The sequence below is a fragment of the Armigeres subalbatus genome, chromosome 2 (genome assembly GCF_024139115.2).
Source record: "Armigeres subalbatus isolate Guangzhou_Male chromosome 2, GZ_Asu_2, whole genome shotgun sequence".
NCBI classification, from domain to species: Eukaryota; Metazoa; Arthropoda; class Insecta; order Diptera; family Culicidae; genus Armigeres; species Armigeres subalbatus.
In genome coordinates this window covers 69,182,265-69,203,732 of record NC_085140.1, presented here as the reverse complement: position 1 = coordinate 69,203,732, position 21,468 = coordinate 69,182,265, and the positions used below count along the sequence as shown (strand labels likewise).

General features: G+C 41.7%; 1 protein-coding gene across 2 annotated transcripts in view; it reads right to left on the bottom strand.

Moving 5' to 3' along the window:
• Window positions 1-21,468, bottom strand: part of LOC134208920 (hybrid signal transduction histidine kinase M) — a 491,775-nt gene that overhangs the window by 446,329 nt on the left and 23,978 nt on the right. For both annotated transcript variants that reach the window (XM_062684881.1, XM_062684882.1), the window contains exon 4: window positions 8,306-8,482. In XM_062684881.1, coding sequence (XP_062540865.1) covers window positions 8,306-8,482 — 177 coding nt within the window. The remainder of the gene's footprint in view (window positions 1-8,305; window positions 8,483-21,468) is intronic.

Here is a 21,468-nt window from a genome sequence, read left to right as displayed (position 1 = left end):
TCCGATTTGTTTAACAAATATGGAAATTTGGCCCACCACGGTTCACGGTTCAATCAGCTCTCGGTGCCAAAATCCTTGCATCCGGTTAGAGCACTATGGAAAACGGTGCAATCATGGTACAATGGGATGGAATCAAAGCCGTTGGCTGGATACTAACGATAGAGACACATAACATGTACAATATTGTGCAATATTGGTTTGAATTTTCTCGAATCAAAATGAAACATCTGGATAGGGAAAATATGGCCCATGTATCGTGCATGCTTGTCCGTTAGTGCTGTGTACCGGTAGCGACGTTTTCTCACTACTTCACTAGTGTTGTATGAAATAAAACATCCAACATGCTCGAGTTTTAATCATATCCGACAGATTTTGTTTCATTCAGCTCAAAATGAAATCCCACGCAATAACACGAATTATCCGGCATTATTGATTCTGTCGTCGTCAAAGAATGCGGTTCAATTTTAGAAAAAAAAATCCAACGGGTTACGTTTGAAAATTGCAGATCTTTTGAATCTCTCACAAAGACTTTGTAATAAAAGAGTATATTTTTAATGTGACATATAAGCCATAGCTTTGAAAAAGCATAATTCCAAAACACAGCATCGAGGAAAACAAAGGTTTTCAGTAAAAACATAAGCCATTGTTTCGGAAGTCCAGAAAAAAATATGTGAACTTTTCCCCAAAATTCTCTATTGTAAAAAAATTACAAAGAAAATCCTAAGAGTCCTCATGCAAGGAGGCTCCCGAGCCTCTTGAAAGGAGGCTTCCGAGCCTCTTGAAAGGAGGCTTCCGAGCCTCTTGAAAGGAGGCTTCCGAGCCTCTTGAAAGGAGGCTTCCGAGCCTCTTGTAAGGAGGCTTCCGAGCCTCTTGAAAGGAGGCTTCCGAGCCTCTTGAAAGGAGGCTTCTGAGCCTCTTGAAAGGAGGCTTCTGAGCCTCTTGAAAGGAGGCTTCTGAGCCTCTTGAAAGGAGGCTTCTGAGCCTCTTGAAAGGAGGCTTCTGAGCCTCTTGAAAGGAGGCTTCTGAGCCTCTTGAAAGCAGGCTTCGGAGCCTTTTGAAAGGAGGCTTCGGAGCTTCTTGAAAGGAGGCTTCGGAGCCTCTTGAAAGGAGGCTTTGGAGCCTTTTGAAAGGAGGCTTTGAGCCTCTTGAAAGGAGGCTTCTGAGCCTCTTGAAAGGAGGTTTCTGAGCCTCTTGAAAGGAGGCTCTGAGCCTCTTGAAAGGAGGCTTCTGAGCCTCTTGAAAGGAGGCTCTGAGCCTCTTGAAAGGAGGCTTCCGGAGCCTCTTGAAAGGAGGCTTCTGAGCCTCTTGAAAGGAGGCTTGAGCCTCTTGAAAGGAGGCTTCTGAGCCTCTTGAAAGGAGGCTTCTGAGCCTCTTGAAAGGAGGCTTCTGAGCCTCTTGAAAGGAGGCCTGAGCCTCTTGAAAGGAGGCTTCTGAGCCTCTTGAAAGGAGGCTCTGAGGCCTCTTGAAAGGGAGGCTTCTGAGCCTCTTGAAAGGAGGCTTCTGAGCCTCTTGAAAGGGAGGCCTGAGCCTCTTGAAAGGAGGCTCTGAGCCTCTTGAAAGGAGGCTTCTGAGCCTCTTGAAAGGAGGCTTCTGAGCTCTCTTGAAAGGAGGCTTCTGAGCTCTCTTGAAAGGAGGCTTCTGAGCCTCTTGAAAGGAGGCTTCTGAGCCTCTTGAAAGGAGGCTTCTGAGCCTCTTGAAAGGAGGCTTCTGAGCCTCTTGAAAGGAGGCTTCTGAGCCTCTTGAAAGGAGGCTTCTGAGCCTCTTGAAAGGGAGGCTCTGAGGCCTCTTGAAAGGAGGCTTCCTGAGCCTCTTGAAAGGAGGCTCTGAAGGCTTGAGGCCTCTTGAAAGGAGGCTTCTGAGCCTCTTGAAAGGAGGCTTCTGAGCCTCTTGAAAGGAGGCTTCTGAGCCTCTTGAAAGGAGGCTGGAGCCTCTTGAAAGGAGGCTTCCTGAGCCTCTTGAAAGGAGGCTTCTGAGCCTCTTGAAGGAGGCCTGAGCTCTTGAAAGGAGGCTTCCTGAGCCTCTTGAAAGGAGGCTCTGAGCCTCTTGAAAGGGAGGCTTCTGAGCCTCTTGAAAGGAGGCTTCTGAGCCTCTTGAAAGGAGGCTCTGAGCCTCTTGAAAGGAGGCTTCTGAGCCTCTCTTGAAAGGAGGCTTCTGAGCCTCTTGAAAGGAGGCTTCCTGAGCCTCTTGAAAGGAGGCTTCTGAGCCTCTTGAAAGGAGGCTTCCGAGGCCTCTTGAAAGGAGGCTCTGAGCCTCTTGAAAGGAGGCTTCTGAGCCTCTTGAAAGGAGGCTTCTGAGGCCTCTTGAAAGGAGGCTGAGCCTCTTGAAAGGAGGCTTCTGGAGCCTCTTGAAAGGAGGCTTCTGAGCCTCTTGAAAGGAGGCTTCTGAGCCTCTTGAAAGGAGGCTGAGCCTCTTGAAAGGAGGCTTCTGAGCCTCTTGAAAGGAGGCTTCTGAGCCTCTTGAAAGGGAGGCTTCTGAGCTTGAAAGGAGGCTTCTGAGCCTCTTGAAAGGAGGCTCTGAGCCTCTTGAAAGGAGGCTTGAGCCTCTTGAAAGGAGGCTTCTGAGCCTCTTGAAAGGGAGGCTTGAGCCTCTTGAAAGGAGGCTTCCGAGGCCTCTTGAAAGGGCTGAGCCTCTTGAAAGGAGGCTTGAGCCTCTTGAAAGGAGGCCTGAGCCTCTTGAAAGGAGGCTTCTGAGCCTCTTGAAAGGAGGCTCTGAGCCTCTTGAAAGGAGGCTTCCTGAGCCTCTTGAAAGGAGGGCCTGAGCCTCTTGAAAGGAGGCTTCGAGGCCTCTTGAAAGGAGGCTCTGAGCCTCTTGAAAGGAGGCCTGAGCCTCTTGAAAGGAGGCTCTGAGCCTCTTGAAAGGAGGCTTCTGAGCCTCTTGAAAGGAGGCTCTGAGCCTCTTGAAAGGAGGCTTCCTGAGCCTCTTGAAAGGAGGCTTCTGAGCCTCTTGAAAGGAGGCTTGAGCCTCTTGAAAGGAGGCTTCTGAGCCTCTTGAAAGGAGGCTTCTGAGCCTCTTGAAAGGAGGCCTGAGCCTCTTGAAAGGAGGCTGAGCCTTGAAAGGAGGCTTTGAGGCCTCTTGAAAGGAGGCTCTGAGCCTCTTGAAAGGAGGCTTGAGCCTCTTGAAAGGGAGGCTCTGGCCTCTTGAAAGGAGGCTTGAGCCTCTTGAAAAGGCTTCCTGAGCCTCTTGAAAGGAGGCTCTGAGCCTCTTGAAAGGAGGCTTGGAGCCTCTTGAAGGGAGGCCTGAGCCTCTTGAAAGGAGGCTTCTGAGCCTCTTGAAAGGAGGCTTCCTGAGCCTCTTGAAAGGAGGCTTCTGAGCCTCTTGAAAGGAGGCTTCCTGAGGCCTCTTGGAAAGGAGGCTCTGAGCCTCTTGAAAGGAGGCCTGAGCCTCTTGAAAGGAGGCCTGAGCCTCTTGAAAGGAGGCTCTGAGCCTCTTGAAAGGAGGCTTCTGAGCCTCTTGAAAGGAGGCTTGAGCCTCTTGAAAGGAGGCTTCTGAGCCTCTTGAAAGGAGGCTTCTGAGCCTCTTGAAAGGAGGCTTCTGAGCCTCTTGAAAGGAGGCTTCCTGAGCCTCTTGAAAGGAGGCTTCTGAGCCTCTTGAAAGGAGGCCTGAGCTCTTGAAAGGAGGCTTCCTGAGCCTCTTGAAAGGAGGCTTGAGCCTCTTGAAAGGAGGCTCTGAGCCTCTTGAAAGGAGGCTTCCGAGCCACTTGAAAGGAGCCTTCCGAGCCTCTTGAAAGGAGGCTTCCGAGCCTCTTGAAAGGAGGCTTCCGAGCCTCTTGAAAGGAGGCTTCCGAGCCTCTTGAAAGGAGGCTTCCGAGCCTCTTGAAAGAAGGCTTCCGAGCCTCTTGAAAGGAGCCTTCCGAGCCTCTTGAAAAAGTCTTCCGAGCCTCTTGAAGAAGCCTTCCGAGCCTCTTGAAAGGAAATTCCTGGAGGAACTTACGAAAGAATTCCTGGAGGAACTTCCGGAGGAATTCCGGGACGAACTTCCAGAGGAAAGTCCTGAAGGAACTTCCAGAGAAATTCCTAGAAGAACTTCCGGAGGAATTCCTGGAGGAACTTCCGGAGGAACTTCTTGAGGAATTCTTGGAAGATCTTCTTGAGGAATTTCTGGAGGAACTTCCGGAGGAATTCCTGGAGGAACTTCTGGAGAAATTCTTGGAGAAACTTCCGGAGGAATTTCTGGAGGAACTTCCGGAGGAATTTCTGGAGGATCATCCGGAGGAATTCCTGGAGGAACTTCCGAATTAATTTGTAGAAGAACTTCCGGAGGAATTCCTGGAGGAACTTTCGGAGGAATTCTTGGAGCAACTTCTTGAGGAATTCCTGGAGGAACTTCCGGAGGAATTTCCATTTACCGGGTGGCCCTGTTGTTGCTCGGATCTTAGTTAGGACATCTATTAGGGTTTCTTAAAGGCTTACAAGAGACTAATTGACAAGAAAAAAAAACAGAATAATCCACCTAGAGGTGATGGTGCCTTTCGCGTGTATTATAAAACAAGAAACACATAAGAGTAACAAAAAAAAGCACATAAGAGAGGTCAAAATTGGACTTTAGGGAGATAGATTCAGTTATTTCCATCAATTATTTGCGTTCACTTGAATGCATTGTAGCAGTTTTTGAGAACAAAAAATTTCGATTTTGATTTTTTGTTTACCAAGGGGGGAAATATGGGAAAAAAATGTTTTTTGAATAACCCCAGAACGCAATGGCTGATGTGTGTGTCACATTTTTTTGTACACACCCTCATACATACATACATACACACATACAGGCATCACCACAATTCGTCGAGCTGAGTCGATTGGAATATGACACTATGGGTCTCCGAGCCTTCTATCAAAAGTTCAGTTTTGGAGTGATCCTATAGCTATTACGTATACTTAGTTTACGCGAAAGACAAAAATCCAAAAGTATCATATTCAAAATGTCATTTGAAAACAATGAAGTTTGATTCACATACCGCGTGGATCTGATAAGTTCCATTTTTTACCACAATTACGGTAATTTACTCTCAATTAAATTGGTTTAAAATTATTCAGCTTTTCTCAGTGGTTCGTTTAGAGACTGAAACTCAATAACCAATTGATTATTAAGAAACCCTTTTTTTGCTCTACTCACTATCGAGAAAAAAATGTGTCTACAATATATATTGTGAAACATGTACGAAAGACTTCAGTGGGATGTTAACTTAATACGGATGTCAAATGAAATAAAAGCGAAAACTAGGGATTGAATCCAAAGCGAAATAAAAAAAAATCAGACGTGGGACCCTAAGCGGAGAGAAAGGGAAAGCAGACATCGCCCAAAATCGAACGTTATGGAGCCTTACAATTCATAGCTGTAACGATGCTGTACCCAATCAGGTATCCAGCTAGGTTTTTTGGAGAAATTCAGAATAGTTTTAGAGGCAAACCCAGAAGAATTTCCCAGAAGGAAAAACGAAAAACTCGGGTAAATTAGGAATTATTTTTCTGGGAAGAATTCTCAGAGGAAATTCCTTGAAAAAAAAATCAAAAGAAATGCCAATCTAGGCTAGGTGTAGTTCGTTTATTTGATAGGCTCAGGCAATGGTCCCATAAGTCCTACAGTCAAACCTCCATGAGTCGATGTTCTATGACTCGATATCGACTCATGGAAGCAAATTATGCCATAGAGAAAAATATTTTTTGGGTTGCTGTGATGGTTCCTTCAAACAGCTTTCCAAGAATTTTCTATTCCACATCTCGATATTTCCATGAGTCGATGGTCCCTTCAATATCGACTCATGGAGGTTTTACTGTATAAGAAAACAAAGGGATTTGCCAAATAAGGAACCAAAATTAAGAATAGGGCCATAACTGGTGCATGCGTTCCTATTATGGATTAATCAATTTTGAGGATTATAACAAATTTGATTGTAGTTTTCACAGCTGTTCTAAGGAACAGGAAGTAAAACCTTTCGTTTGATATATAAAGTCCACCCACATGCATTTTACTTATTTAAAAAAAAAAGTTGTTCTTATGTATGGCGACAATTGGTACACCCACCCTAACTAAGCTACAGATGACCTCCTTCGAAGGGAGGTCATTCGTAGCTTAGTTGGTTAAAAGCGCCAGTCTAGCGTACTGCGAGTCATGGGTTGGAGTCCCATCGAAGGAAAGTGGTTACCTCGGATACAAATTCGTCCACATAACGTACATATTCACATCGGAATTTTTTTCAGAACATTGTAAATTAACGACCATGTTGGGTGGCTAATACCCGAAAAATAGGCACATAAACTGAATGTTATTTCGTTTTTTTACAAATCCTAATCTTTGAAATAGTATATTGTTCAGAGTTATTCAAAAAATAATTCCGTTATGTAGAAGTGAATGAGGCTTGATTCAATATTTTGTCAAAAACATATATCGGTATATAAAAAATATGAAATAGGAAGGGGTTGTTGAAACATCGTAAATTTCTGATGGGTAGAATTGATGAAACTTCAACAAGTTCAATTACAACTCCAAAAATAGTTCATAGAAATTGCGCTGTTGTACTCCAACAAATTCTACACCCTACCAGCGGATGGCAGATTTGAATACAGTTCTGCATAAGAACCTAACAAAAACTGTATAATAATTTGGCATATACAATTTCGGAAGATTTTAATACATCTGCTGTATTGAATTCTTACAGATTTGCATCAGATACAATATCTGTATAAAAATCTTACATAATTGCATATACCCAGATTTAATACAATAATTGTCAGATTTGTTTTTTGGGTGTACTGCATTTTAATGATCCCTTTTACATCACACGAGTTTGACGTCATATGTAGAAATGATTGCATTACGACTCTCAAATCAAACATGGAGAAATCACATGCTTCAGATGAAACGCGCATAAATCCATTTTTAAAATCGATTCTCTATTTGTGATGCACAAATCTAAAATACCGAGCATCCACATCTTTGCTGCCTCTACAAATGTAAGATTTTCATGTGTCAGTACTGATCATCTATCAGTTAATTACCAAATCTACAACATGCCCAAACTAACCTCAATACAACAAGTAATAATTGCACGATAAAATAACTACAAACGCATTAATCGGGAAATAACAACAACAACGGCATCAATCAACACACCGAATCCAACCGAACCGGTGAATTATTCCATTTCATTGATCTAATTTTCGATCGCCCTCCCAGGCTGCCGACGCGACGACCGACGGCGTCCAATTCGCTCCAATCCCAACCAAACTCGCAGCTCGTTGGCAGCAGCTGGGAACCATTGCTCGCGGACTGCAAATTCAAAAGCATAGAAAAGGAAATGCTTCAATGTTTGATCTTTATCGTACGGTGCGCGATTGTTGCACGCCCGTGCTCTTGCGATATAAACAATATTTCACCGTAAACATTGCGCAACACTCGTTTCAGTATTCCACCGCCTAAGGGTTAGATTCTTCGAACTTTGTTGAAATTGATACGAGTTTAGGCCTTCCGTAGATCGCATTCCATTGGGTTGAATTAAAAATAATTGAATTGAGTTTCAAGTAGCGCACATTTTTTCGTTCGGCATCGATCAGTTGAATAATTCCGTAGGATCCCTTATTCGGTTAACTGTTGAGAGTTATATTCGTTCAAAAACTCATACGCCTAGTTGATTTACTCAGTCAGCAAATTTGGGTACCGATATCGGGGGTGAGAATGAATTATCGCTCTCACCGATAGTTTGTAAATCAAAACCGCTCGAAAAGATCATGCGCTTAGAAAAGTTGAAACAGTGACCCATTCTCATCCCCACCCCCGATGACGATATTTTAACAATCAGACTTATTAAACTATTTCTTTGCGGTTGGGACCAATTTGGACTATTCCCAATTTGCCCCTTCGAATCCCATGGTTTGGCTAGTTTGTCTAACTGACTTTTCAACCAGAATCGGTGGACTTATTCGATCAGTTAATATTATCAGTCGGATAAATATTGTATCCATTGTTATATTTAATTATTAAAATTTTTATTTAATTATCAGAATCCCATCACAATCTATTGTGAAAAAATCATGTTTCTATTCAAAACAGCCGATAGCTAGAATTTAAACATGTATTAATAATTGACGAATGCAACGATTGAATGAACGCGAGATTCAACAAATTAAAAAACCGACTATACCCGGTGTTATATAAAATGTCAAGGCTGTTCCAATAATCAAACAATACTCGCTCAATACGTTTCCACAACTGCAGCTAATTTCTCGCCGCAATGATTGATCTCCTCCTCTCGAAACTTTGCGATTGTGAAATGAGGAAACATTGCTGCTGAAACGACCATTGATTTGCTTACCTTTCTTAGTCGAAGAACTTCAATTTCGTTGGCTTCAACGCTCTTTCGCGTAGACGATGACGATGAGCCGGAGCTGGACGGCAACACTGAGACAGCGGATGAATGAGGTGGCACCAGAGTCACCGTTGCCATCGATAGTTTCGTTGGGGTTCCTCCGGGGGAGGCCGTTTTGGTGTCCTGCAATATAGAGAGAAGATAAAAAGATAAGATGGATAATCTGATTACACAGAAGATATAACATTTAAATAGAGAAGCTTAAACCGGAGAACTTCTTAATAAAATTGCTTTTATTGTATGTACAAATCACAAAATTAAATTAGAGGATGTCTAATCGGCTTTTAAATCGATTTGCTTCCAAACTTCCGCCTATATGTGCAACGGCAGCTATGCGACCTACATTTTACTTCTTCGAGAGCAACAAAACAGACGCATGTCATAAATTTGCCTTGTTTATGTTTCAACAACATCACTCAAAATAAATAGCCTCCCAGTCTCCATGATGCAGCAGGACCATCTATCGCATTGCCGTCTTGCTGACGGCGACAATATGTGAATATCATCAATCAACAGACGTGATTGATCCCATTCCCCAAACACACCACGACGCGACGGTGAATCATCACCCGTAAGAGCGGTTTAAATCAAGTTCCAATGCAGAACTAAGCGGCAAGGTGTGCACTACGCAAAGACCGGAAAAGTAACGATCACCGTAAGATTCTTAGATCTGCATCAGTAATTCCATTTCTTACGCACCGTACATCGTCGTCCATCGCCACTGGTCGTCGGACTATAAGAGCGTTTGATACAAAAATAGACGTGGGCAATGTACATATGCAGATCTCGTGCCCATCGACGCCGTGCCACTGACTGCGCGGCCGAACGTTCGAATTCAAAACGCACTCACAGCCTCAGCAAAGCATGCAATATTTTCACCAAAGCAAAAGAAGGTGCCTTGCCTCTCTGCCTGGGCGTCCGTCGTAGATTGTGTCGGAAAGAAATTGGCCAACCGGTGCAACCACTTCGAGATACTACACAATCTCCACGGAAAAGGGACTGACGCCGCAAGATGCCGTTAAAAATAGACTCCGGTGGCAGTTAGTCCCAAAAATGTTCAAACAACGCAACGGACGACGACGACGGCCGGAAAATGTTTCGTCGAGAAGGGAAAATGCGCTGGTGATGATTGTGTTGATCGTACACGCTTCATAAATACTTTTTAGGAATTTTATCTGATGATGAGTGCAAACGGACGCCACTTGGCAATGACAAGAGCGGCAAGCAGGATACCAGGAAAAACGAATGTTTTCTCTAGCATATAGGTTTGTCCAATCGTTTTCGATTAGTTATATCTTACGAAGAATGATAATTTCACCAAAATTTCCTACAGAACGTCATTTAACGTGATACACACCCAGCCCACTCTAAGGTAAAAAAGGCTCTAGAAGAAATAATGATCAAAAATGCATCACTTATGAGCGAAAAGAGCAAAGCTCTCATAGGACAGGTGGTCCTCAACAGATATGAAACCTGAACCATGCGGGTGGAGGACCAGCCAAAGTTCGGAATCTTCGAACGCGAGTTCGCGTTCTCGCGTTTGGGATTTCTTTTTAAAAAAGATCCAAGTCGATTGACTACTAAACTTAAACTGATTTATTGTCTTAATGTAACCTACCACCTAACCTAATAATGCCATATCAGCACCCTACACCTGGCCTCGATGCCAATCGATGATACTGCTGACCGAGCTCCGTGCCGTCGCCGTTGCCGAGGGCACCCAAATCGCTGACGTCGGTGGTGCCATCGATGGAATGTGCTAAGTCCGGGTGGCCGGGCGTTAACTCGACCTTCCTTAGAGATGAACCTCCTGGTTCATAGTATCCACTATGGAAAAGGTTTTGAAATTTTCCAAGCCCTGCCTAGGCTCCTTTGCTCCATGATGTTCTTTGTTGCTTGGTACCGTCTGCAGCTTGATCTTGGTAGTCCTATGGAAGAAAATACTGAAGAAAATAGCAATACCGATTATGATGGGGAGGATTGCAATTCCTCCAAACAGTGGCCAATGTGGAAAATGTAGGCTTTTGGTTTCCAAGCGAAGTAGATCCAACTCCTTTCGGGTTTCTGACTGGAGTTTGTGGAGATGTTCCATGCTGAGGTTCAAAACGTCTCCGTTTTTAGAGATGGTTATCCGTCCAAAGGGAGATATATCGGTTTTCCGGCAATGTTTCTGGTTTTACTTGTGTATGGGACACCATTGATCTGTATGGTGCAATTCTCGTACTGGATTAAATACGATCCGGAGAGGATCCTCTCAGAACCGCTGCAATCGGATGAAAAGGTGAAGTTTTTGGCGGTGTTGACAAGTATATGGTGTGTGTCAATTGAAATGACTTCTTGTTGGATAGGGTTTGATGTATAGTTGCAGACAGCTGTTTTTCCGTCCAAGAGATTGGGTATACATGAGGAATCAGCTACTTCAGTATCTTCCAAATTGTAAATTGTTGGTTCTAGCGTGTGGACTGTAAATTTTTCAGATGGGTGGATTAAGAAATATTTCTTGGTCGTGTGTATTTGTTGTCGATTGTGGAAGGTTGGGCAAACCAGGATCTTATGAAAACTCGAGGATCCAATTTCGGCAATTTGATGAACAGTATGATCTCCTGGTTGTTGGTGGCTATTGAAGTAGTGGCATAGGTGACAACTTCGGCTGACGAATGGACAGTTACATTTTCCCTCTCCAAATCTTTCCTAAACATTTCCTTCTCATTTTTAGTTAATATTTTCCCATTTAAAATCCCTAATTTAGCTAACATTATCGTATCTATTATATCTCCAATTTTCTCGTTTAAATCTTTAAGGTTAAAGAGAATGTTTATTGAATATAGTTCTGAAGATTTGTTCTTGAATAACTGAATAGCTTCTTTAGTCTTGAAAACGGATTCCTTTAGCTGAAGAGTCATTTCTCTGTTAGTTTTGACTTGCTTGTTATTATTGTAGATGAGATTGTTAATGCTATTGTTAATCAATTTTAAATCATTTGCATCAGGTGACCCAGCAATAAATTTCCAAACAGTTCCTACAGCATCCCATCTTCTTTGCCTTCTAATAGGGATTATACTTTCCAAAGACTTATTAATTTCATCGAATTTTTGTAGTATTATTTCCGAAAATTGGTTTTTATCTATTTCATCAAATCTATTCCTGAGATCTACGACATGTGTTCTTAATGACTCTATGCTGAAGTGGTGGATGTAACGATACGATGAATATTTTAATCTGCTCATTCCGTGGTCGAAGACGAAAATAGGTTGTTCCAGTCGTTGTATGTGTAACGTCCATGCTTCTGTCAGTAGGGATGAGATTCTGAAAAAGGTTGGAGTTTGTCAGTCAAATTTGTCTGATTTTTATGTCGTTTTTGTGGACACGTCTACCGTCATCTGTTTTTATTGTACTTTTATTGACCTTAGCTATTTTAATCTTTTTATATCGTGGGGTCGTTTTTACTCTACGTCTTGTCTTTTCGTATGCGTCAATTCCTGCTTTAATTTCTGTATGTTTTGTCTTTTGATTGTGACGTTTCAGGTCTTTAGTCTGTGTCGCCAGCAAATTTCTATAAACGGTTTCACATATTGTCGAGCTTTGAGAGCTGGGAATGACTACTTCGTATGGGGTATGTTTCGTGGTGGAGTGAATGGTGTTGTTGTACTTTATTATTGAAATGTCCATGATTTCTTGTAGGGTTTGATTTGGATTCTCAGCTTTGCTTATTCGATAAATTTCTAGTAAAGTCGAATGGAAGCGTTCTACGATCCCATTCATCTCGCTTCGACCAGTAGCCACTATATATGGCGTGATTTTGTTGGTGTTATAAAATTTACTAGCTCACCCGTCATGAATGACTTTTCCTGGTCCATGACCAAGGTTTCAGGAAAACTAAATTTTGATAACACTTCCTTTACAGCCGGAATAAGGTCTACAGCGGCTCTCGATTCAATTAAACGAGCTTGAGCATACTTTGAGAATTTATCGACATAAGTTAAGTACTGAAGATTGTCTATGAAAAGAATGTCGATGTGAGCTATTTGAAACGGTCGATTAGGTATTGGGGTTTTTTGGATAGGGAAGTGAATAGGGCTTCTATCATATTTATTTTCATGACAGATTCGGCAATTTTTTATAAAGTCATGCAATTTTTGAGAAAGCTTTGGAAAATAAAACTTCCTCAAAAGCTGCCATTTATTTTCATCTGCTGCGGTGCGCACGATAATGTTCTTTGTGTATCAAATCCCACTGCTCGTTCTCTTCTCGGACATCCTGGAGTTGACGTTGAGTGAAACGGATTTTTAACAGCTTTTTATCTCCAAAGTGAGTTTTATACACTTCCTGTAATTTACCCATAATTTCCTCAGTTGTTAAGAGTCCGTTTAACTTATTAACATCAAAGTGGTTTTCAATACCTGCAATAGAGAATTGTCGTTAATATCACTGATAAAAACATTTACTCTGGTGAAATTTTCAAAGGGGTGTTCTGTATTGACTTTATCGGGACCTTTGTTCAAAATAACCTGGTGTCTAAATACATTAATAGGGGATTCCGTAGATTTGATATAGAAATGATCGCTATTTTCTGCTGAGTGTTGTGTAGCAGTCATGGAACACACTATTCGACTCAAAGCATCAGCAACCACATTGCTTTTGCCTGGCTTGTATTCAATGGTATAATCGTGTTCTTCCAAATATGCCTTCCAACGCTTAAGCTTTGCATTTGTAATTTTTGCTGATAGAGAAAAAGTTAAAGGTTGATGATCTGTGAGAATTTTGAATTTGGAACCGTATAAATAGTTCCTAAACGTTTGTAGTGCCCAAAATATGGCTAACATCTCCTTTTCTGGTACTGAGAATCCTTCTTCGGATTTCGAGAGAGTTCTGGAGGCGAAATGGATAGGCTTATCTTTACCTGCCTCACCTTGCGACAAGACGGCTCCGATGGCGAAATCAGATGCATCGGTTGTGAGAATGAAAGGCTTGCTATAGTCGGGATAAATTAAAATGTCTGAGGAAGATAAAATACTTTTCATTTTCCTAAAACAGTTTGATTCCACTTCGTTAAATTTGATCTTTTTATTTGAGGTACATCCCTCCTCTCTCAGAAGGCTTGTAAGGGGTTTTGCGATTTTCGCAAAGTCCTTTACGAACCGTCTGTAATAGCCCATCATTCCTAAGAATGATCTCAGCTCTTTGATTGTTGATGGTTCGGGATACTTCTCTATCGCTTCAATTTTTTTTATGTTTGGTTTAAGACCCTTAGATGTGATGACATAACCGAGAAACTCAATTTCTTTATGTAAGAATTCTGACTTATCCAATTGAATTTTCAGATTAGCATCATTCAGCGCTTTTAAAATTATCTCGAGATTCTTAAGTGCTTCTTCGAGTGTTTTGCCAAATATGATTACGTCATCAATATAGACGTAACATATTTTCCCAATATGTTCCCTTAATATATCATCGATTGCACGTTGAAATATCGCGGGAGCATTCTTGAGTCCAAATGGCATACGAGTAAACTCGTATTTGCCATTATTAATCGAGAAAGCAGTTTTCTCGATGTCACTCTCTTTCATCTTTATCTGGTGAAAACCAGATGCCAAATCGAGGGTGATAAAATATTGTTGACCTTTTAATTGGTCAATAACATAGTTTATTTCAGGCATCGGGTACCTGTCTGATAAAGTTTTTTCATTTAATTTTCGGTAGTCTACTACCATTCGAAATTTTGTCTCCGGAGGCATCGGATTTCTTTGGAACAATCCATACTGGGGACGTCCAAGCGGATCGTGATGGCCTTTATAATTCCATCATCGAGAAGTTTTTAACTTGTTTATTTACCTCTGTTGCATATGCAGCAGGGTATGGATAAACTTTTGGTGGATTGGAATATCATCCGCGGTGTTTATAGCACACTCAATTACGGTACTGCAAGTCAGTTTTGCATCGGGCTGATGAAACACTTCTTGATGCCGTTCAATCACCTCGAATAATTTGTCCTTCTCGTCTGCTGAAAGATGAGCCGTTCTGAACATTTTGTCTACGTTGCTTGCCCGTGGTTCGAGTGCCAATTGTTGGGGTAGGCAACTGGATGGTCTTGGATTTGTTTCAGGAACTAACAATTTGTGTGGGGGAATATTGAAGAAGGGGAATAGTCAGAAATTCATTGTCTTTACTTAGCTGGAGAGTGTTATTTTGAGGTCAATCTTTGCGCTGAGTACGTTTAATATTCCGGTACCTATTATACCGTGAAAAATGGGTGAAAATCATGTAGTAGAAATTGTGCTCGGTAATGTATTTTTGGTCTAAAAAATTCAATATCAATCGCCGAGTTAGCGCTGAATTTCCCATTAGCGCTACTGATACCATTTGCCGTGAAAGGATACGGTTTTGTTAATGAATAATTGTATGCTAGCATTGGATGTATTAGGTTTATATTTGCCCCTGTATCAATTAAAAAGGGGAATTCGCCAATGTTTGTTTGAAGGTTTATGTAAGGCATCGTTGGGGTTACCAACGGGGGAGCCATTCTAAAAAATTTGCGTGCTGTTCTTGTTGTTCAGTAGCATTCTGTTTTGGCGGAGCGGTACCAGAGGCTTCTCCTATTTCAAAGCTGTCAGCAGGAGGCGCTTCGTCATATGAGCCGTCCTGCATGGGATATGGGCTCGGATAATCTGGATAGCACTCGTTGTAGCACGGTTGATCGTACTGATAAACATACTGGTTGTAATTATCGTAATTATCATAATAATCATAAACAGGGTATGCGTTTTCTAACGGATGTGCTTGTCGTTTGACATTTTGGTGATATTGTTGAGAAGCTGGCCTTTTTAAATTCATTGGCGGCCGATTACCATAATTTACGAATTTCGATTGTTGACTCGGGTCAACATCCATGGCTTCTACTCTTTGGGAAGTTTGAGGTGACCTGAAGGGGTTTTGTGAAAATGGATTGTATGAGAATGCATTTTGGGAAGGCTGATGCCTAAATGGGTTGGTTTGCAAGGGGACTCTGGGAGGTAAAGCATAATTTTGAGGCACACTAGGCCTTCTTTGAGGTAATGGTGGCGGTAGTAGAATTTTGGGATTTAAAAACTGTGTCCTGGGAGGTATTTTTGGAGGTTCCTTTGGCTTAGGCAATGATTGGCCACCATGTTCGTTTCGGAAGGGGGCAGAACGGATATCTAAATTATAATATTCAGTGCAGAAGTTGTAAGCTTGACCCAAAGTTTTTGGGTTTGTACTTTTTAACAGGATGCTCAGAGGTTTATCCAATCCTCTGATAAATGCATCGAGTGACTTGTCACGGAAGTAGTCGATATGTGCTGCGGCATTCGGTCGCAGTTTATCGTCCGTTTGTATCTGAGCAATTATCAATGATAATAATTCATTGACGCGGCTGTAATAACTGCTGAGGCTTTCCTCGGCAGATTTTCTTATAGATGTTAATTGGAAATCTAACGTCTTAACATCGCGTCGGTCACGATAATACAGGATTAACGTGTTTTTATATCCGTCCAAGAGGACGAGATATTATTCGCATTCAAAATATCGGCAGCTTCGCCATCAATTTTCCGGCGCACTGACCGTTCAAGGATATTAATTTGCGACGGTGTCGCACCGTTGTCGCGGTAAGTTCTGAGAATGGAATCAACATCGGTGATCCAATCAATAAGTCTGGTAGGATCACCCTTGAAAATTTTAATTTCCTTGACAAAGTCTGGAACTTTGCCTAAATCAATAAACTGTTGAATGCTCATAGCAGGAGGCGGGGGCACTGGATTAGGGTTAGGATTCATCATATTTGAGTAATAGAAATTTACTCGCGATTTCTTCTTCGGTAAAATATTGAGCAAATTGGGCAAGAGCTTGAGGAGAACTTCGACAAAACCACCGTAATAAAAAAAATCACTCAGATAGGAGCAAAAATTAAAACTTTTGAGATATTGGAATAAAAATTTCACTCACACTTTTCGGATTTAACAAACTATCACTAGCACTTGTTTGATTGAATAAAATAAAAGAAACTTACAGTAAAATTGCCAACATCCTCCGTTGGACTTCCTGGGTTTTCCTGGGATGATTTTTGATAGCGGGACTCCGTCTATGGGGGAGAACCAGGCAGTTATTTCGGGTTGGTCCGTTTTGCTGCTGACGGCTACTCGGGCCCTAATAACGATCGATCCGGCTGGATGCGGTGTCCTGATCCTCGCTTCGTCCGTAGGGTAGGCTCGTTGAACCTAGGGTGTGGTGTTTGGCTCCTTCCACCAATGGTGTGATAGATCACTTTGAGGATTTTTACACTTCACTTGTTGAACGATTTTTCACTACCGGACACTTATACTATTCCCACGTCGACGGGTCCCTATTCGGGCGCCAGTTCGCGTTCTCGCGTTTGGGATTTCTTTTTAAAAAAGATCCAAGTCGATTGACTACTAAACTTAAACTGATTTATTGTCTTAATGTAACCTACCACCTAACCTAATAATGCCATATCAGCACCCTACACCTGGCCTCGATGCCAATCGATGATACTGCTGACCGAGCTCCGTGCCGTCGCCGTTGCCGAGGGCACCCAAATCGCTGACGTCGGTGGTGCCATCGATGGAATGTGCTAAGTCCGGGTGGCCGGGCGTTAACTCGCGCTCTGGTTAGTATTGCAATGCTAATGTCATGAGCCAAGGTGGATAATGTGTGGAGACGAAGGATAAAAAAGAATCCTAAAAGTGGCTAAAGCTGCTAGAACGTTATGGTCGGAAAATGTTCCAAAAATTCTACAACTCTACAAAGATGGTATTCGCTTAGAATCCTGTTGGCACAAGAGGGCCGTTGACACAAGACTAGCAGGCAAGATGGGCGGATTAGATGTAGCAACTATTGGAAGACGTAGGGCGCAACCTAGATTCGCGGAAAGATGCTGCTTATTTAGGTAAAACAGGGTTAATAATAATAATAATCTAGAAATAATTTTCAAAAAAAAAACATGTTTTGTACGCAGAGATTGGAAATGGTTGACCCTTCTGTGATTGGCACCCTTTCTTAAGTTTGATTGGCTTTGTGCACAAATTACGTAACGCAAAAAACAGGATTTTGAACAAATTCATGTAACAACAAGTAACGCGTGATCAGACTCCCCTTTTATAAGGTAACGCTGACTGAGAAAACCCCCCTCCCCCATTGCCCAATTGTTATTAAAACATCAGAAATACCGTAATTGGTGTTTTTTTCCTATGTTTTATCCTTATTTTAAGCAGCACATTGTATTAATGCAAATTGCGTACCGTGGGGCGAAATCCGTACACACTAAGCTGCGAGGCGGCTCTGTCCCAGTGTGGGGATGTAATGCCAATAAGAAGAAGGAAGAAGAAGATTGATTTGTCCAATCGTCTTCGATTAGTTATATCTTATGGTCATTTCTCCACAAGGGCGTAGCCAGAGGGGGGCAGGGGGGGCTGTCGCCCCCCTAAATGGTGGTAAGATTGAACGGGGACTGGGATGAATTCCCTTAACATGTGCACTTTACAATCCAATCATATTCAGAAATAGGTGGTTGAAATTCAAAAGATTCCCAAAAACTTATTAGGGTATCCAGGATCCATAATACATATGAAAATTCAAAATAACTCGAAACATTTCGGGGTCATAAATTCTCCTTAAAATCCTTCTAGAAGCTCCCCTGGGAACTTTTCAATTCCTCCGGGAAGTTATCCACAAATTCCTTTTGAAAATCGTTCGAAAAACCTTCTCATGTAATTGTAATTCCTTTTTATCTAGAAACCCCTCACTAAATTTTTTTTAGGGAATTCATGAGGAAATTCCATGAAGATTTTTTACTTCTTTCTAAGTTTTACTTCTAGACATTTCTTCGGCTATTCTTCCAGCAAAATCTCCGGCATTTCTTCTGGAATGTATTCGAGAGTTCCTTCAAGAATACATACGGAATTTCCTCCCGAAATTCCACCAGAAGTTTCTTCAAAAATTTATGACAGAAATTCTCCGATTTCGCTCCATAATTTCACTTGTAAATCTATAAGAAATTCCTTCGGAAATTCTTCAAGGAACTTATTTAAGCATTTCTCCATTTCTTCAGGCTCTTTCTTTAATTCCTCCAGGATAAAACCGCCATAAACTTAATAGCGAAATATTCTAGGATTTCATTCTAGAATTCTTTTCGCAATGAATTCAGAATATCCTTCAAGAATTCCTCTACAAATTTCTTTGAGAATTTCTCCAGGAGTTCGTCCAAGTATTTCCCCGGAAATTCTTCCAGGTATTTTTCCGGGAATTCCTTCAGGTACTTCTCCTGGAAATCCCTCAGGAATTACTCCGGGAATTTTTTTGCAAAATTGTCCTAGAATTCTTTCCGGACTTCACTCGGAATATACTGCAGAATTTCATTCGGAAATTAATTTGAGAGTTCCTCCAAGACATCTTCCATTGAGTTCTTCCAAGAATTTCTTCAGAATAAACGCCCGGGAATGCATCCAGTAATTTCATCAGCAATTCATCTGGGAATACTTTCAGGATTTCATCTGGGAATTTCGGCAGTAATTCCTCCTGGTATTTTATCCGGGAATTACTTCTGATATTTCTCCGTAAATTCCTTCAGGAATTTCTCCAAGAATTATTTCAGAACTTCCTTGTGGGAATTCCTCCGGAAGTGCTTGTGGGAGTACCTTCGGGAGCTCCTCCAGGAGTTTTACCAAGAGTTCCTCCGGGAATCCCTCCAGGAACTTCACAGGGAATTCCTGGATTCGAGGTGAGCCAGCCTTGGACTGAAAACTTCCCAAATAAAGATAATAATAATATTTGAGGTTATGGCTTTCAGTCTTCTTATGCTCAAAAACGGGTTTTACGTTTTTATCCGACGTTTCGGTTACATATATTGTACCTTTATCAAGGAGTTAACTAAGTCCGGTTTTATTGTTACATTGTCTTAGCATTTCCTAATAAAACGGGACTTCAGGAGGAATTTCCATTTAAATTTGTGAAGAAAGCCTAAATGATTTCCTGAAAAAAGCCTGAATGAGTTCCTGACAGAGCTACTGGTGGAATTCCCGAAGGAGCTCTCGGAGGAATTCTCGTAGGAACTTCCGGAGGAATATCTGAAGAAACTCCCGGGAGAATTTTCAAAGGAACCCCCAGAGGAAATGCCAGTGAAACTATCAGAAGAATCCTCGGAAAAAATCGTGGAAAATTCATGAAACCTTTGTAGGGGTATATAGCTGGACCATCGTCATCGTCAGAGGACATCCCGGAGAATTCCCTGAGGAGCTCCCAGAGAAATTCTCGGAGGAGCTTCTGGGTGAATTTCTATATAAATTCCTGAAGAAAACTAAATGAATTCCAGAAAGGAAGCCTGAATGAATTCGCAGAGGAAATTCTGGAGAATTTCCCGGAAGAATTTTCAGAGGAACCTCCGTAGGAACTGCCGATAGAACTACTGAAATAATTCTCGGAGGAAATCCTGGAGGAACTCTTGAAGGAACTGCCGGTGGAACTCCTGGAAGAATTCCCGGAGGAGTTTTTGGAGAAACTCCTGGAGGATCTCCCAGTGGAAATCTTGATGTTTTTACCGGAATTCTTTGGGAATTAATCTAGGAATTCCTCCGAAAATTTCATTTTCGGTATAATTTCTGTATAAATGTTCGGTGGAATTCCAGGAGAAATTCTTTGAAATTTTCACAAGAAATTATTTGAAACTTTCAGGGAAAATTTTATGGAATTTACACAAGAAATTCGAAGATATTTTGCGAAATTCTCAGGAATGTTTACTGGCAGTTCTGCGGAATTCCCGCGGAATATTCTTAGGAACTTCACAGTACAATTTTTCAGAAATTTTTATGAGAAACAGCACGAAGAATTATCGGAAGAATTACCTGCAGAACTTATAAAGCAGCTCGTGGAAGATTTCTTGGAGTAAATTAATGGTGAAATTCCTGAAGACATTGCCGAAGAAGTTGCTGCAGGCATTCTTAAAGAATTCCTGATAGAACTTCGGATAGAATGACTGAAGCAATTGTCGAAGGAATGCCTGGAGGAAGCTTGTGTATTGTTTTTTTCTGCCTATTTGATAATAAATGTTATTTCAGAGCCAGTGGCGTAGCCAGAAAATTGGTCCGGGGGAAGAGGGGGGGTTTCTGAACATTCTTTTTCCCAAAAAAAAAATTTTCTTCTAAAAATTTTGTCTCTGGGGGGGTTTTAAGTCCAAAACCACCCCCGTGGCTACGCCACTGTTCAGAGCAGATTTGTTTAGAAATTCAAATATCATTATTGTTGTTTAATAAACGCACAACGCGAACGTTGCATTGTGGGGATGAATGCGTCACGTTTATTAGCGTTGCGTTCTAGTACAAAACTCTGACTTCAACGCCCAGCGCAACGTGCTATTGTGGTCCAGCCTTTACTGTTGGTTGTGGATTTCGTTTCAAAGTTTTTGTAACTTAGAAGGAAATAGTGCCAAGCACTAATATTCATGTGTTTTCATAAAACCACTATAAAACTACGAATTAGAAGACCCAAAAAGTTGTCTCCCCCCTGCTCGAAATCCTGGCTACGCCCATGTTTCTCCAACATTTCCTAAAGAACGTAATTGTTTGTGAAGTCCACCTTTCTTCACTTGTCAGTTCACTTCCAGACACATTCATAGTCGGCTCTGGACTGTTAATATTCGGTTGAATATTATTCATTGAATAATAACGCACATTCTATAATTTGATAAATTATCTGAAATCTGAACACGTTTTAAATGATTAAAATAATTTATCACATAGAACTGAATCCGGTTTTCATCCGTGAGGCATTTTCAACGTATTGGACTTCATTTTAATGGATCCAAATTTTTTTTTTGAAAACTTTAAATTGGAATGCCCGTTTCTTAAAGGGCAATGAAGATAAATTATTTAACTTACTAACAGTTGGCACGGCAAATGCTGTGTAAAGCGTACCATTGGTACTTCGCGTACCTGAAGTAATAAAATAGACCCCATCTCGCGGTCCTTAGCCTCTTAGCCTCAACTCTTATCCCTGCCTCCTCGTGGTACTAGCCGGGATACGAGCAACCTTAGGGAAGATCGGGTAACCAACCCCGGTGGGAACTATGGTCGTATGCTGACAGG